This window comes from Zeugodacus cucurbitae, chromosome 2, assembly GCF_028554725.1.
Source record: "Zeugodacus cucurbitae isolate PBARC_wt_2022May chromosome 2, idZeuCucr1.2, whole genome shotgun sequence".
In the NCBI taxonomy this organism is placed as follows: Eukaryota; Metazoa; Arthropoda; class Insecta; order Diptera; family Tephritidae; genus Zeugodacus; species Zeugodacus cucurbitae.
The window spans coordinates 87,411,088-87,428,952 of record NC_071667.1 but is presented as its reverse complement, the minus strand read 5'-3'; the positions used below and the strand labels follow the sequence as shown (position 1 = coordinate 87,428,952).

Sequence of the window (17,865 nt, the reverse complement as noted above, 5' to 3'; positions counted from 1 at the left end):
TTTCAATTGACATTTTTTATTTACCCCATATAAAATTGTTTCACGCCAACTGACCATAGGGAGAAAAGTAACAGGTTGCACACAGTCTGATATTTGTCACGTTTCATTGCGAACGTTGTTCTAACAAATCCATCGAATATATTCAACGTTGATAGCTACTGTTACATGACAATTTCAGTTATGTAGACGATAAAAGAAAAGGTGAACACTGTTCGGATTTTTTAGTGATATATTTTCTTCATATGCTATACGACAACAAAAGTTATTAAATTGTATGTATCCGTTTATAATTATTAAAGTCCATAAAGTCACTTTTTGTTTTTAATACAAAAAGGGCGTGCATAAAATATGGCTCAACTCCCGCCGCGGAAGAACCTGACACCAACTAGAATTTCGAAGCAGCACTTATCGCCGTTGCAGACGTTATTGCAAATGGGGTTTACCAAGCACAGAGCGTAAGTTAACATAATATGATTGCAAGCGGAGTTCTACATAATTGTCACATGTAAACTACATCCATTTATATATCGAGGTATCGGTAAATACCCAATAAAATTAACATTCACTATATAAATATCATTTCATCTTGTAATTTAAGATGGATATGAAGGTATTTAAAAAAAATAAAGATTTTTCCATTACATTCAGTTACGTATATACCAATCAGAAGTAATATGTTGACGTTTCTCCTTTTTAAACTATTACCAACTTTTAATATTCGAAACAAAACGTATTTGTAGTTTCTTTAGGAATGTTTGTAGCAAATCGATAGCTAATAATGAATTGTCAATGACCAGTATAGTACGATACAATTTCGACTTCGATTAAAGCCGATTTCGGCAAATAAAAATATATATTGCTTTTAATTTTGAAAGACATTAAAACTTTACAATTCATTGGAGACAACTTGAGTTAACATTTGCTTTGGTGTGACATATAGTACATACATATATAATATCACATATTACTTTGTATACAGTGAAAAGGCATTGGCAGCAACTGGTAACCGAGGGGTGCAAATCGCATCCGACTGGTTGCTTGCGCATGTAAATGATTCAACTTTGGATGAGAACTGCCCGCGGGAATATATTCTGTACGCTTGTCCTACTGGCTCATTTTTACATCAGCTGGAGGAATTCTGGAACAAATCACGAAGAGTTTGTGGTTGGAACGGAGCTCACAATTATGTGCCACATATTACATTGGTTTCATTTTTCAAGGTAAACAGTAAGCGTTTCTCTGAGTTTTACGCATATAATAAAATAAACATTGTTTTAATTTTTTCCCTTTTATAAAGGCCCCTGATGAAAGTTCTTTACAATTATCTAAAGCTCTGAAACAAGTAGTTGATATGAGTGGACCACTTCTAGATCGTCCATTGAAACTAGAGCCTTATTTGAGTCAAAATTTTATGGGCTTTTTTGTAGCTGAAGATGACGCAAACTATTTGAAACGGTTATCACTACAATATGTGAAGGAGGTGTCCAATTCAAGTATGACATTGTTCTTATATGTATATTATAACATTTAAGCTAATTTTTCATTGTCATACTTTTTAACCGAAATATTATGATGTAGGATGTAAATATGTAAAATTTTGTTGGTGCTCTTTTCTACATTTTCTAATAACGCTCTCATTGGAATGTGTACCATAATGCCCAAAATAATGTTTTGCTAAAAATAATTTCATAAAGTCATAAGCGATACATATGAGCAGCTTGATGCAATAGTGGCTTGCTTCCCATGGTGCGGTGCTGTTTCGTCTGGTACACGTTGTATACCGCGTAGTAGTCGATGTAAGGAAAGTAGCAATTATTTGGGAAAATGTTTAATGTTTGAGTTTGCATTGCTATGTGTAGATATTATTATTTTTACATATTATCAAAGGTATTCTGAATATCGTTTAATTGACCTGGTATTAACCATTTGGGGAAATCACATTTTCTTGTACTGTTTTCACTAAATTTTTCGCATCATTAATATAAGAATCCATAAGTTGTGATCAACTAAAAGCGATATATAAATAAGTAAAGTAATTAAACCCTTCCAACTTTGTTAATAAAGGATAATTACATAGTTACATACATATGCATCGATATTAGTATATTTTTGTACTTCTCGTAAACTCGCAAACTCGATAGCACTTTGCACTTTCAATGCCTATAGGAAATAAAAAATAAATAAATTAATAAAAATTCGGAAATAGTATTATAATTGAACTTCTCTTTAATATTGAAAATAAAAAACACATAACGGTAAAATTCTGTATAGAAAAGCGATATCAAGTTAATTTAAACCAAGGTAGAACTTAAAAAATATTGGACAAAAAACATGAAATTATCAACAAACTTTTCAGGATACTTATACTAATCCACCCTTGAAATTTATTGTTTCTGTAGTTGTAATTGTTTGGCTTAAAGTACTCTTATTTATTTTTCTTTTATAAAAAATATTCGGATAATAAAGAATGCAATCGTAGACATACAAATATAAAACTTAGATAAGCCCAAATTTAACCTTTATTTTCTATAAATACAATAAATATATATATACATATACATATATATATATATTTTAGCTATATCTTTGGAGCCGCATGTAAAATCACTACATCTTACCTTAGCATATCAGTTTCCGCAGAATCAGTTTAATTCACTTAAAACCTTAGTGGAATCACTCGATGCAACTTGTGCCTCAAATTGGGAGCTGCGTCTGTATTCGCGCGACCCACGACTAACCACCAAACAAGTACATTGCTTCATTTAGCATAATATATACATTTTTCTCTTATCAATTATTTATTAATAACATTCAAAACAATTCTCTATTTACATTTGCTGTTCCTAATTATTGGTATTTTGAAATAACACTATTTTCGCGCTTCTATGAGGTGCCTGCGTAGGTGCACAAAGTGGTGTATCCTCATAGCCCCCATGAAATTGATGAACTGGAGTTGCGCATCGGCGATTATATTTATTTGAGTACGGATGCTGTAGAAAATTCCTGCGATGGATGGGCTGAGGGTATTTCATGGCTAACAGGAAGTGTTGGTCATTTGCCTGTGAATTACATTGAACGTACCACTGAATCAGATGCTTGGACACTTCACCGCGTTGTGCAGTTATCTAAATCAACGACACCATCTTTGATATCGGCTGAAGAAATTGACATTGTGGATGGTCGTATCATTTCTATTGATCATGACGAACAGGATAAGGGTTTACATCATCAAAGTCGGTGTTGCTAAATGATTCTATACAATTGGCTGTATAAATATTTTTTGTCCATTTCTGTCCTATTTCAGATGTGATAGTTGGCTTGTCACATGAATTAATAGAGGGTACTTCTTTTAATGAGGAATCCGAGAACAGTGTGGAAAATTACTTACGTAAAACTTTACAACCTTGTTTAGATTTGCCAATTGTACAGAGTAATCACAATTTAATGCAAAATAGTAGTCAGCTGACAAAGTCACAGCCGATAAATCATCAGCCGCAATGTATCTTAATACAAGAAAAACCAAGCTTAGAAATTAGTTCACCACACGCAATGGAAGTAGCCAAGAGGCGAAGAGACATGGAGATAATGGTGGAGCCGATTAGCATTTCAACACCACATGCAGATGACACTCTTAGTATAAATTCTGAGCGTTCAAATGAAGGTACAAGCCTAGAGGTATCAACGAACAAGAGTCGTAGATTATATATAATGCGACATGGTGAACGTGTTGATTTTACCTTCGGCACATGGATACCTTATTGTTTTGATGAATTTAACAATTATGTGCGTAAGGACTTAAATATGCCCCGTAAACTACCACGCAGGTAAGGAAGCAGATCTTAATGTCTTAACCATATTAAAAATAACAAAACGGACATAAGAAGCATTTGGGAAATTGAAACAAATTGATTTACTCTACTTATGTTTATAAAGGCAAAGATGTCCAGATGGTTGGCAAAATGACTCACCACTTACAAACATAGGACTTTATCAAGCGAAATTGACGGGCGAAGCATTACTTGACTGTAATGCTCGCATCGACCATGTTTATTGCTCTCCAGCCTATCGCTGTGTTCAAACATGTATAAGTACATTAGAAGGTTAGTATTACATACTCGTATTCAGTAGTTTATTATAATAAAAATATATAGAAAATACATATTATTACTCATAAATAATCCTAAACTTATAGGTTTACATTCGCGTAACAAATTTAAAATTAAATTGGAACCTGGCTTGTTTGAATGGATGGCCTGGTATCCGGACGGTGTGCCAGATTGGATGAGTAGATCGGAGTTGCTGGAGGCTGATTACAACATAGATACAAGTTATCATCCTTTCATCTCTGCCAATAAATTGAATGAGTGTGTCAAAGAAACTACAGAAGAATTTTATACGCGTAACTTTGAAACTGTACGAAAAATCATTGAAACTACAAGTGAGTTATTTTCATCAAACAACTTGGATTCTGTTAATTTGATTAATTTTTTTGAAGAGGGAAACATTTTAATAGTGGCGCATGCAACTACCCTTGACACGTGTACGCGTCAATTAATTGGTGCGGGACCACGTTCAACAAATGAATTGCGACAAGTGATACATAAAATACCATACTGTAGTTTAGGCGCTGTCGAGGAGATGGATACAGGTGACTGGAAGTTGGTTGAACCGGAATGTTTACCTGTGACACATTCGAAAAATCCTCGATTTGAATGGAATGTACTCACTGCCACATAGTGTACGTGCTTTGAGGAATTGCTGGTAGCTACAAATTGTATGGAATAACTAATATAAATAATTATGAGTTCAAAAACATAGTTATTATTATATTATATGATAGCTATTATAATTATTTTAAGTAAAAATTGAAAAATTATTATTATTAGTATTCATAGTATAATCAGCGCATTTAATATTCGATGGGACTAACAAACCCATTGTAAATTGTATAAGTAACAAGGATCGCATAAGTATGTTTGGATGTAGCCGAACATTATATACTCTCGCAATTCGTAAAAGTTCATGACCTGAAATTATTTTCAAGTGTCAACTAATCTTTAGAATACAACATGTTACATATGAATGGACCAGTTTCTCCAATTTTGTCGCATGATTTGTTACTTTGTTATAGCACATTGAATGTTTTCGATCACTGCTATTTAGTTGGCCGTGGAAATGGCCAATTCCAACCACCTCACAGTGCATTTGCAATTTTTATTAAAGTTATCGATTGTACGTGCACACTGACGCATGGACAGATGACATTCAAAATTAATTTGCCTTGTCATCCTGATCATTTGGTATACATAACTCTTTCTCTTTTCAATTAGATTTAGGTGTTGCCAACAACCAATAGGTTAACACTGGACACTATGCAATAGGTTGCGAGCGTATAATTAAAACTTATCATAATTAATATTACTTTATTATAATTCGTTATTTATTATCCTGCATTAATATACATTGAAACAGAATCAAAAATTTTCATATCACCACGTGTCGATGAATTAAAATAATTGCAATCAAGTTCGAACAAAGGGAATATCTGCAATTATGATTGTTTAATGTATATAAATTCATTAAAAGAGAAAATTTCATTACCTATGTTTGAAACCTATCTAATAAAAAATTCGGAAAACAAACTTCTATTAGATCATATACATATATACAAAGGTTACAAATAAACGAGTTAAGACATCAGCTTTAACTATATTTTAAATTCCTACAGTTTATTGGGTGTTGCAAATAGTATTAGTTTCATAGTAAAATTTACTTTGAAGTGTTGCAACCTTAACAATGTAAGTATAAATTGATCATTGGTCGTTTTTTCCGCTTTAAACTTTAAGGACAGAATCAGAGCAATCCATATTTACACCATTTGAAGACTTAGTGTGACCATATTGGATATTACGTGTAAATAAGTAACGTAATTTAATTTAAGCCAGACCTAACAACAAATCGCGATTTTACCCTGATTCAAATGTGAAGTAGAGTCCAATTGAACATGTGAAATACGAATCTTTAATTTAATTGATTCTAGTTGTTTATACTTAAATACTGCGCCCTTCCGAGAGTAAGCGGCCTTAAAAAAGATGCAATTGAATTTAATATAAATATTGGTAACGGTAAACATGTTACATACTAACATCAGCGAACCAAATTTAATGATACATCTTGATTTGTAACATTGATGTTGTGGTACAGGTTAAATTATTTAATTGATACATTTAATAATCGTAAAATGCAAACATTAAAAACATATAATTTAGAGTATAAGAGTAGTGTTTAGGTAATTTAAAATTTGTCTATATCACATGTAATTATTATTTATTATTGGCTTCAGCAATAGTCGGAGTTGCAGATTGTCCATCTAATTGTTGTAGATGTTGATTCACCAGTCTTTGACGTTCCAAGTACATAGAAACTTTAATGTTACGTACTTGATGATTTTGAATGAGTTTAAGAAGTGCTATAACTCCAATTCCAACCGATATTGCAAAAGAACCCCAAGCGCCGAACTTTATACAAAGTTTAACAAAAAACCAAATGCGTAAATTATATATGTAATTACGGAAAGTTTTTAGTCACCTGAGCTGTTCCCATTTCAATATAGAAGCCAGATGTGTCTATATGGTCTTGGTCACCGTGTATGATATTTTGTCCAGCTGCGGTTTCACATGACGGAAAGCGTTCAGTCATTCCATCACACCATACAATAAATCCTAAAGTCACCATAATTGCTGACAAGATAGAAAAGGCTAACATCCAAATACCAACCACAACGTCTATGAATAAAGAAAGAAATGAAGCTTCCTCTTTCATCCGAGAGTACCTGTATTTAAAATACTATATTAATTCTAAAATTTATGAACATATGGACTCATACCGATAAATCTGTAAAGTTGATACTGAGAATAGAAACATTGCAGTAAAAAGGGGAAAGCTACAAAAACTTGTCGATGACCATTTTACTTCAAACATTCCATCTTCTTCACGCCATTTTCCACTTGTAAAAAGCAAGCAATGGCCACTATCAAAATAACAACAACATATTACGCTCCAAAAACTTCATGATTGGCTTATGAGATACCTACCCAAATTCATGGATACTCATACCAAGTGGCACCATCATGCACAACGATAATATAACTAATATTACATGACCAGCGATTTGACTTAATACTAACACATTTGCCAAAACCATTTTATGATAAACTTCAGTATATTAATATTTCCTCTTATAATTACAATAAACAAACTCAATGCTATCAAAATATGCACTGCCGATAACAAATCGAAAGCAATTATATAAAGCTGGTTATACACGATACAAAAAACAAAATATAGCTGTCATCGATTGGTCACTTCTCTGCTCGCTATCTATCTTTACATGTGAAAGCAACAACAATGTTGTCTAGTTTAATTCGTACAGGAGAGTATGCGGATAATACCCCAGACAGACGGCGGCATAACTGCTTTAATCGGGGTTAATTCGAGAGTTATCTCAGTTAACTCCGTTTGCTAACTCCCATTTAATCCTCAAAATTTCATAGAGTTAGTGGGAGTTCGTGGCATTTTCGTTAGCAACATTGTTAAACATGGCCGCTTTTTATCTATTGTGAATGAAAATATGCAATACTGCCAGCTGTTTTTCAATTAAATGTAAACAAAAGCATACGCATGCTAATTTTTTCTAATATGGAAGTTCTAATAATAACGTATTTATATCTATTTTTTTAATAATTAGTGATTTTGTACTATTTGAGCGGCTAACAACCGCAATACTTGCTCTCTATCCAATTTCATTTCACCAAAATGGAAATATTATTGCAGCTGTTTGCTGCCGTCTGTCACCCACAAAATTGGAACTGATTAAAAGCGCAGTTAATCGGGAATAACTCTGCCGTCTGTCTAGCGTATAACTCATAAAAAATGCTACCGCCGAAAAGGAAATGGTGCAACACTATTGGGCATGATTAAGAGGACATTTTAACGCAGGCTTGCACCATAGGTGCTCCTATCTGTTTGAATTACAGGATAGTGCGTTCTTATGGCTTCCCTATAACGCTTAGCCAATCGATGACAGGTTATATTAAGATCAGAAAGACGTTTCGTCTCTATTACCTTTTGTTGGAATGGGGTTTGAAGAAATGACATATAAAAAATAAAATTAGCAGTCTTCAATTGGCAATCATTGAGGAGAATCCAGTCGAAAACACAAGTCAGATATTCAAACAAACAGGCAGCAGTTGTGATGCAATCCTGCGCTCAAATAACTTCTTAAGTTCGAGTACATACACGAATATTATTGGCGCGAATTTTCGGGTGATTCTCTTTTGGTGTCAACTCGGTTCGGGGTTTTCTGTCATTCTCTTTCATATAATTCTCTCAACTTCCAAACAGTATTTGCAAACATAAACATAAATATATATATCATTAGCTAATTTTTAAACTTATTCTCTATTTTCGTATATATTTCAATTATAGTATACATATTATTTATGAACTTGCATATTACATACACAAAATTTACTATAAAATTAAAATGTTTAAATATTTTGTATATATACTGTGAAGCATTTCCAAAATCTGTTGTTTACGCTGAAACTCTACCCTTAGTTCGATCACTGGATTGTCAAATAAAAGTTACACTTTAATGGCTATACACTAATCTTTATTTCTAAATCCTTATAACTTAACAATGTATTACTCAATACTCTTCTTTACAACTCTAACATATAACATGTTTACACTTACGCGACAACTCTCTTCTTAGAATTGTCCCTACTCGACAACTCTCTTATTAGCACTGTGTATTGCTGCCAGTCGGGCAGCCCTTATATAGTCGATTGTAAGCGATACATTGCACTCGAACATTCTGGCAACTACGAATATCGATGTCTAGATACATCTGGCAAGTTATCGATTTCGATAGTCAATTCTAGTTTGTTCGGGTGGCATTTTCGTTACACTGCCCGCCACTCAAGTCTGATCGTCCCGAAATGCTCTTCCAAATTTCGGATGAATCTTTCCACCATGATATCGGATCGTGGATGTGATACAACTGCAAATGTTCTCCGGATACATAGCTTCTGGCGCATTTCCAAATTTTTGATGCACACATCCGCCATCTCGTTAGTCTTTTTACCACGAATTGCGCACATCTCTGTTTCCTTCGCTTGAAACTCAACACTTTAGCTGCAATGCAATCTCTCATTGATTGACGACAACCAACCCAATAAAATTGATTCTTCAATCAAAATACAAATATTATTCATTAATTATTTTTGTCAGCATATATTAAGAATTATTTTTAATTTTTTAGTTTGATGTGATTTAAAAGCGGGTTTTTTAGTTTTTTAAACAATATTTATTTAACACTTCGTTTCCATGCCTTACAATAAAGTTTCCAGTTTCCATGCCTTATATAAAGTTAAAAATATTACAAAATTATATTTGTTTTGTCCTTTTTGACAATAATTTGTCCTTCGAGCATTTTTACCATTGTGAGTGGGCTACACAAATAAAACAAAATTTGGTAGCACTCAGCAATAGGCGATAGAAAATTTTAATGAGGAATCCGCATACTCTCTTGCACGAAATTGTTGACAAGCCAGAAGCGCCCAAAGATAGCGAGCAGAGAAGTGACCAATCAATTACAGCTAAAGTGCTGAACACATAGACGACGACAAGCAACATCTGTCAAATATTATAACACAAGCGTTCTTATGGGCATAACTTTTTAGACAACAGCACTACTTCGGGACGGCAGGCTTCAAGTTATCGCTGTCGCCAAATTAGAAATCTTTCTAATTTTACCGACGACAATGGCCGCTGTAGAGTTGCTGCCTCTGTATATAGTTTTTTTTTTTTCAGATTTACTAAAATTAAGTACTTTAATATAAACAGCACTGTGTCTTTCCAAGATGGCGGCTATCTTACCACCGAGAATTCCCCACGAATAAGGTTTTTACTGTATGTACACTGTACAGACTGCCTACCTCGCAACGTTGCAAACAACCACAACACGTGCGGGATGGGATAGATACCGAGAGCTGAAGAGGGAAGCGAGACGCATCTGCAGACAAAAAATGAAAGAGGTCGAAATGCGTGAGTACGAAGAGCTTGAGAAGCTGGCAGAGAGAGGTAATGCTCGAAAATTTTACGAAAAAAATGAAGCGACTTAACGAAGGTTTCAAGACCGGAGCATCCTCATGTAGAGACCAAGATGGTAATCTGGTAACCGATGTCCAGGGCATACTGGGATTATGGAGGGAACACTTCTCCGACCTGCTGAATGGCAGTGAAAGTACAACACCAGGAGATGGCGAACCCGATTCCCCAATCGATGACGATGGAATAGATATTCCATTACCCGACCATGAAGAAATTCGAATAGCAATTACCCGCTTGAAGAACAACAAAGCGGCAGGGGCCGATAGATTACCGGCTGAGCTATTCAAGTACGGCGGCGAAGAACTGGTAAGGTGCATGCATCAGCTTCTTTGCAAAATATGGTCGGAAGAAAGCATGCCCGACGATTGGAATCTCAGTGTGCTCTGCCTAATCCATAAAAAGGGAGATCCCACAAACTGTGCCAATTACCGTGGGATAAGCCTCCTAAATATCGCTTATAAGGTTCTATCGAGCGTACTGTGTGAAAGACTTAAACCCACCGTCAACAAACTGAGTGGACCTTATCAGTGTGGCTTTAGACCTGGAAAATCAACAACCGACCAGATATTTACCATGCGCCAAATCTTGGAAAAGACCCGTGAAAATAGGATCGACACACACCACCTTTTTGTCGATCACTATCGTCGACTTCTTTAACTTGATGTTGGAAAAAATAATACGAGCTGCAGAGCTAAATAGAGAAGGTACAATCTTCTACAAGAGTGTACAGCTCCTGGCGTACGCCGATGATATTGATATCATCGGAAGCAACAACCGCGCCGTTTGTTCTGCTTTTTCCCGCATGGATAAGGAGGCGGAGCGAATGGGTCTGGAGGTGAATGAGGACAAGACGAAATATCTCCTGTCATCAAACAAACAGTCAGCGCACTCGCGTCTTGGCTCCCACGTCACTGTTGACAGTCATAACTTCGAAGTCGTAGATAATTTCGTATACCTGGGAACCAGTATCAACAAAACCAACAATGTCAGCCTCAAAATCCAGCGCAGAATCACTCTTGCCAACAGGTGCTACTTTGGACTGAGTAGGCAATTGAACAGTAAAGTCCTCTCTCGACGAACCAAAATCAAACTCTACAAGTCGCTTATCATTCCCGTCCTGCTTTATGGTGCAGAAGCTTGGACGATGTCAACATCAGATGAGACGACACTAGGAGTTTTCGAGAGGAAAATTTTGCGCAAGATTTATGGTCCTCAGAACATTGGCAACGGCGAATACCGCAGACGATGGAACGATGAGCTGTACGAGTTATACGACGACATTGACATAGTTCAGCGAATAAAAAGACAGCGGCATGCACAGCACATGTTGTCCGAATGGACGAAAACACTCCAGCCCTGAAAGTCTTCGATGCAGTACCCGCCGGAGGAAGCCGAGGAAGGGGAAGGCCTCCACTCCGTTGTAGAGACCAGGTGGAGAGCGACCTGGTTACACTTGGAATCTCCAACTGGCGCCTAATTGCGAAGGAAAGAGAAGAGTGGCGCGCTCTCATCGATTCGGCTATAACCGGCTAAATGGTTGAACGCCAATAACATACATACATACTGTGGTTGCCACTATTATGTGAAATGTAAAAATATTCAAAGTTTTGACAAGTATGACGTTATTTTGCCAACAGAAGTATTGAAACAACTAAATCGACCTAGTATTTATACAAATTTTGCACAAAAAATTTCACTTTGATCAAAATATGTAAATTTTCGTGAAGTGAAAGGTTTCAGTACGGCAACAATGAAATTGTTGTTTGATATGTCGCTGCCGTCTTCAAAATGTTCAAGACGCTGGCTTCAAAGCGACATTTGTAGTCGCTACGTCGTGTCGTGTCGTCGTCTTTGTGTTCAACCAAAACCAAAACTGGATAAACTTTTACATGCAAATTTTTTGACAGGAGAGCAGCGCACAAAGATAACGAGCAGATAAATGTCTAATCGACCTTGTATCTAAACTGAAGCGTCTATATATCCATTTTATTTTTGTTTAACTTTCTTCACAACTTGTAATAATGTACAAAAGATTATCAACACAATTTTGAAGTAAAAGTAAAGACATTTACGTTAAGTCGCTATCTATATGACACACGTTTTCAGTGAAATTACTTTGTTTTCACTATTGTGCAACATGTTATAGAGATTTAAAACGATCATGTACCAACTGATTATTGTGTTATATAAATGGGTTGAATTCAGCAGGGATTTGAGTGAGGAGGGCTGGGGAGCCATTCATCTCTCACTTGAGAATGAATTGGGCATCAGCTTTTAGCTTTAGCTTTTTATTATAATTTAAGTTCATTTACTTACCAACTTTTTCTTAAATATGTGTGTCTTGATTGGCCGATTGAAATTTCATTAAGATTTATTTGTTCTGTCATTAGTTACATTTATTTGTAGTTTTATGGTTTTGTATTTTTTTCTATTTGCAAATTCGCATTGTTCTATGACTTTTAGGATGTCATGTAGTATTTTCATGGTGTTTCAAGTTCCATCAATGTTGTTTTATACATACATATGTATTTCATGCATTTAATTAGAGAATACATAGCCATCAATTATCTATGTTTTGTAATTATTGTAATAGAGTCTGTGATCAATTCTAGAACATTTTGATAGAATAATTTATATAAAATGCATTATGGCACAATATCAAAACAAATTAATTTCTATTTTAGCAATATGATCATGCATGCCATAATACTTGTACATTTTATTATGTGTTAAAAACAGGTCTACGAGTTATATGATATAGTACCTCAAATAAGTTTTTTTTGTTCTGTAAATAAGGAAATAAGGTGGATGTTTTCATATTTTATGACATTCTCATATTTTGTGTAAGTCCACATTTATACATAGATACATAGATACAGCATTCTAAATATCTGCGTTCATATTCATATTCTTTTGTGGTCAACCAACCTACTATAAATCTTAGTAGTACATATGGTGAATGTACAACTATAACTATACATATGTATGTAACTATGAACCTTTGATAACGAACACTTTCAGATATATGAAGTACGTATATCTGTACATCTATGCTAACTCGTATGAATGTATGCTTGTTTTTTAAAACAAATTCAACCAAAAAGCTTATATTTTTATGATCATGTATTAGCAGGTTACTACAGTTTAAAATAATGCATTTTTATAATTATATGTATAACGGAGGGGATGTTTTCATAAATTTGAAATTATATGCAATATACATATGTATATAGGTTACAAATATGAAAATCAGCAAATTCCTGACTTCACGTCTCTCCATTTTGAATCTTTTCTAAACATACTACATACTTATGCATATGTATGTACATACATATACATATAATTGCATTTTTTAGCGTACATAGTGGTTGTTACGATTTAGTAAGTGCTGTTTTCATTTTAATATGCTTATATGTATGTACTTACATATGCATGGGTTTATGTAGTTATATTTGGTTTTTGTCAATTTATGTTTTTAAGTGGGTAATGTGTTCTTCTATAATTTGTTATATGACTTAATACTACACACTACATCAATTTCTAATTGGTTTATTTTTCTGTTTTAGTAGTTCAAATTTTGTTGGTATTTATGTTTTGGATTTCTTTAAATATTTGCATATTTTATAAGTATTTATTCAGTTTTTACTTATTTCACTTTTCTTAAGATAGAGAGGTTTTTTATATTTCATTTAGACTATGTATTAAGCTAAAAAAATTATATTGATTTTTTGTTTCAAAATCGCCAAGCAGCTGCCGATTTTTTGTGAAAGCGGTTAATCGTTGGTGATAATACACTTATCAATATATCTCCCAATTTTAAGTTGTTAAAATTGCAAGAAATATTGAAAAATTGACTTTGTCTGCAGTGTGTCAGTGACCAATATTCACGAAATTTTAATGAGCGGCTGATTAGACCACATTCACTGAGCCCCTAATCTTAGCAGGTGGAGGCGATTTATCGCAATATTTGCTTATTTATTACTATATATATTATCTCTTTTTTAACATGTGCTCAGATGTTTATGTAATTTTTTAATAATTTAATTTATGTATACGTAACTGTATTTTAAGTGTGAATATGAATGTTGAAATGATGTTGTCTGAGTTTCGTGACTCCCAGACAACAAACTTTTGGAATATATTTGTGTAGATAGATTTCATTTTATGTGAATATGGGTTGATGTGACTCTGTGCAAGAAAATAAGAAACAATATCTATACGTATTGCTTGAAAGTTTGCACAGGGTATTCAAAGCATTCATTACTTCTGCTCATCTCTTATTTTACGTATGTCCATATTTGAGAGTAGTCTTGAGTATGAATATACTTATGTAAGTTCTATTCGTCTGACTTGAGTAAATCACATCATTTAGTGTTTGATATTTACAAATTTCTAAAATATCGTGCCTGAAGTGAATTTGTTGCATTCACTGCGCAGATTAAATAATAATAATACGTATGTAAAATCTGTTATTACAAATTTATTTTGAATTGAATTACGATTATATGAAATGATTTTTAATATTTGATTATCTGGCCGGAAAAACATATTCATATATACATATATGTATGTATCTCTGCGAGAAAAATAAACTTAAAATAAGCTAAAAGTCTATATGAAAATACACCAAATTCATTCCGATATTTAATGCAGTAAATTAAGTCATTTAATACATTTGTCAAATATAGGTGAATGCTTTTACAATGATTCTCATTGTGCTCATACGTGCGTGTGCTATTGGTGTGCTATTGACATTTATTATATTCTTGGTCATATTATTTTTACTTAAGTGCTTTCGTTTATTGAATGATATACATTCACTTTATGTGAAAGGAAAAATATATTTCTTTTTTCTTTCAATAATTTGCACAATAGTGTAGAAGCTAGTGGCTCCTTATAATATACATACATTTGAAGCAAGTAAGATAAATTGCAAATCAGAGAGCGATTTCCATTTAACGTACTATTAATCATAATGCAAAAATTTCCAACAATTATACTTTATGCATATGCATGGTTCACACTTCTGCTTTAAAAAGTTTTAAATTTAATGTTTAAAAAGTCTCTTTTATAAATGATCTTATGTGTGTTTTGGTATGTATATAACTTAAATAAGCTATAGGGGTAGTGTTTTATCCATATACATATCTTTTTAATTTAGTATTTCCCGCTATAAACTATTTTAGTAGAGTATATATATTTTTCCAACTCAGTGGATAAACAAATTTTTTTTAATGTGGAAGTACAAAGAGAATAAATTTTATATTTGGAATGTTTGTTCTTATTATGCATTGATATTAATATAAAATCCAAATAAGCTATAATATATATTTTTCAAGCACATTTTTATATGTTCCAAAAAACTCCCATTAATTAGTACGTTAAATTAATCGCTCACTGTACCATATTCAGAAATCGGTATTGTTCGGCGTATTCTCAGCATCGGCATCGCCGGTGCTACTGTCGCTGGCCGCAGCCAATACGGTAACGGGCATTAGCGAGAGTTGTGGTGTTGCTGTTCCGGTAAGTGTCATTGTTGGCTCGGTGTTGCGTCGCTTCATTTTGCTTTTGTTTTTCTTCAACATTGTGGCCTTATGCATGCAGATTATGTTGTTTTAATGATTTTTTAATCCATAATGATTCCGTCCGGTTCAATTTTTTATAAATAATATGGATTTTTGTTGCGCCGACGAAGAAGTTAGATACAATTGAACGATTTTAAAGTGTTTTAGGTTCATTATAGTTTTTTTTATTATATATTGATATCCGAAATGTTTATGACGATTTTTTTATATTGTATCAATTAAGTGAATATTTTCCAAAGAGATGTTGAGAGTTTATTAAAGAAAAACAAACAATGAAAAGAGGATTAAAAATTTTGAGGAGCCTTTGTATAGTAAAATAAATCTATATTGGTTTAATAGTAGAAATAAATGTAATATGATTATGTGAGAATAGAAATTATAACACAAGTAAGCAACAATATTAACTAAGTCCTGCACATACATATGAAAACATTCATACTTGATTATAGTCCATTTATTATAAAAGAAGGAATGCAATTATCAAAGCAGAACACCCTTTAATAAATAAATAAAGCAATGTATTTAACAAACAGGCATATGACATATTCGATATATATTGATTTTTAAATAATAGGCGCCGTTAATCTTTAAATTATTATTGATAAAAACTTTGTAAAAAATATAAATTCAACTCCATTCGTTATAATTAAAAAATGTTATACTGTTTGATTACAAAAATCTATCATATGCATAACTGTTATAAAACAAGAAGTATTTAAATTCACATACGTGATTTTTTCTTATCTTATGTAAAGATTAAGCAGTAAATAGTTCTTGATGGTGAATGGCGATTTTTTAAAGCTTTTGTTTTAAATTACATTTACACAGCATTCGGCATAGTCGGTATCAGTTCAATAACAATAAAATATACATATGTATGTATACGAATAAATAAGTGGAATAGAATCATATTTATCTACTTCAATAGCACTATTGAAAAATTTAGAACTAGTGCAAAACAGCAAATTTGCATTTATTTGCATTATAAACATTGGAAAAAATTATAACAAATTAAGTTGTTGTGAGATAATTGTATAAAAATTGATGTAGTATAAATGTATACAAAGCGTGTACAAGCAGAATTTATTTAGTATGGTAAATGAAATAATGTATAGAAATACAAATATTGTTAAATAACATCCGTGAAACTATACTATATAAGAGAAACTAAAGGGAATAAGTGAATGCATTATATGAATTCGTTCGTGAAGAATTTATAGTTTTTGCTTCACATAGGTACAAGGTATGTAAATTTGTGAGTAGATTGTGAGGTGCGTTACAAAATTTTTTCTTCTGTAACAGTTTACAAGGGGTCAGGTGTACACAGACAATTAGTATTTGATTAAGCAATATATATGTATATAGACTATTTAATTTTTGGAAATGTTACATAAAGTAAAAAATATGTATCATTACGTAAATTAAATTATTTCAATTTCAAACGTAATTATTTTTATAATGCATGTTGTCCTGTGAACGTTTTGTAGCAGTTATGCTTTAATTTGTAATATAAATTTATTCCATTTTTAGTTAATTGATTTATTAATTGTTATTTTTCTTGTTGTCAAATAGCTTTGTTGTTTTTAGTAATCAAAGAAAACAAGAGAACAAAAAACTTGGACCGGACGGACGCGATCTCTATGTGCCAATTGGATTTGCGCGGTCGCGATCGCCATTTTCTGGTCCTTGCCCGAGTCCGCTACCACCGCTTCCACTGGAATTTATTTGGATGGTAGCCTGTGATGCTGCAGTAGATGCCGTTGCTGACGCTGATAAACTACTGGCTAGTACAGCTGGCGAAATATGTGGCTCAGTAAGGCGGCGTTTACCTCTACTTTTTTTCAGCATTGTGGCCTATATTGGAAATGTGTAGAGAAGGAATGGGAAGATGTAGACCAGATATACGTAAAATCGTACACATTTTATTTAACTTTTAATTAATCACTCAATCCCGTTTATTATGAGTTGTTTATAAATAGTTTTTAGTAAATATAAACATTAATATTTAACAAGTTTGTGTCATATAACTCATTTAAATACTTATTGACCTAATAAAATATGCCAGTCTTAGTTTTCAGTTACATACATGAATAACAGTTAAGAA

The 17,865-nt window shown here is 33.1% G+C and overlaps 3 protein-coding genes across 10 annotated transcripts in view; 1 reads left to right on the top strand and 2 right to left on the bottom strand.

Moving 5' to 3' along the window:
* Nucleotides 1-52: 52 nt before the first annotated feature.
* LOC105214292 (ecdysteroid-phosphate phosphatase) lies at nt 53-5,702 on the top strand. Of its 4 annotated transcripts, XM_054225140.1 has the most exons (12): nt 53-272; nt 335-455; nt 980-1,220; nt 1,298-1,493; nt 1,695-1,796; nt 2,579-2,748; nt 2,903-3,233; nt 3,305-3,340; nt 3,413-3,824; nt 3,934-4,100; nt 4,193-4,438; nt 4,496-5,702. In XM_054225140.1, exons 2-12 carry the CDS (start codon nt 349-351, stop codon nt 4,735-4,737), a joined length of 2,250 nt encoding a protein of 749 aa, XP_054081115.1. In that variant the 5' UTR covers nt 53-272; nt 335-348; the 3' UTR covers nt 4,738-5,702. The 4 variants fall into 4 exon arrangements, with proteins under 4 accessions (XP_054081115.1, XP_011185934.1, XP_011185936.1 ...); XM_011187632.3 differs by having other exon boundaries at nt 61-272; nt 3,305-3,824; XM_011187634.3 differs by lacking the exon at nt 1,695-1,796 and having other exon boundaries at nt 163-272; nt 3,305-3,824.
* Nucleotides 5,703-6,178: 476 nt separating this feature from the next.
* Nucleotides 6,179-7,297, bottom strand: LOC105214291 (transmembrane protein 179). The gene is made up of 4 exons (XM_011187631.3): nt 7,095-7,297; nt 6,887-7,030; nt 6,589-6,832; nt 6,179-6,518 (listed from the first exon to the last, which is right to left on the bottom strand). Exons 1-4 carry the CDS (start codon nt 7,202-7,204, stop codon nt 6,324-6,326), a joined length of 693 nt encoding a protein of 230 aa, XP_011185933.1. The 5' UTR covers nt 7,205-7,297; the 3' UTR covers nt 6,179-6,323.
* A 5,232-nt stretch (nt 7,298-12,529) lies between these two features.
* Nucleotides 12,530-17,865, bottom strand: part of LOC105214294 (diacylglycerol kinase theta) — a 29,264-nt gene continuing 23,928 nt past the window's right edge. For 3 of the 5 annotated variants that reach the window (XM_054225135.1, XM_054225137.1, XM_054225139.1), the window contains one exon: nt 15,621-17,615. In XM_054225135.1, coding sequence (XP_054081110.1) covers nt 17,400-17,615 — 216 coding nt within the window. In that variant the 3' untranslated portion in view covers nt 15,621-17,399. Of the gene's footprint in view, nt 17,616-17,865 lie in introns of all 5 variants that reach the window. The other 2 variants (XM_054225136.1, XM_054225138.1) reach the window with 1 other exon arrangement.

Excerpts from the sequence above, each read along its gene's own strand:
- LOC105214292 (XM_011187632.3), top strand. The coding sequence starts at position 349 with ATGGCTCAACTCCCGCCGCGGAAGAACCTGACACCAACTAGAATTTCG. Across the intron at positions 1,494-1,694 it reads GAAGGAGGTGTCCAATTCAA|TCATAAGCGATACATATGAG; the intron begins GTATGACATTGT and ends AATTTCATAAAG. Across the intron at positions 3,234-3,304 it reads TAAGGGTTTACATCATCAAA|ATGTGATAGTTGGCTTGTCA; the intron begins GTCGGTGTTGCT and ends GTCCTATTTCAG.
- LOC105214291 (XM_011187631.3), bottom strand. The coding sequence starts at position 7,204 with ATGGTTTTGGCAAATGTGTTAGTATTAAGTCAAATCGCTGGTCATGTA. Across the intron at positions 6,833-6,886 it reads TCAACTTTACAGATTTATCG|GTACTCTCGGATGAAAGAGG; the intron begins GTATGAGTCCAT and ends TTTTAAATACAG. Across the intron at positions 6,519-6,588 it reads TTGAAATGGGAACAGCTCAG|TTCGGCGCTTGGGGTTCTTT; the intron begins GTGACTAAAAAC and ends CTTTGTATAAAG.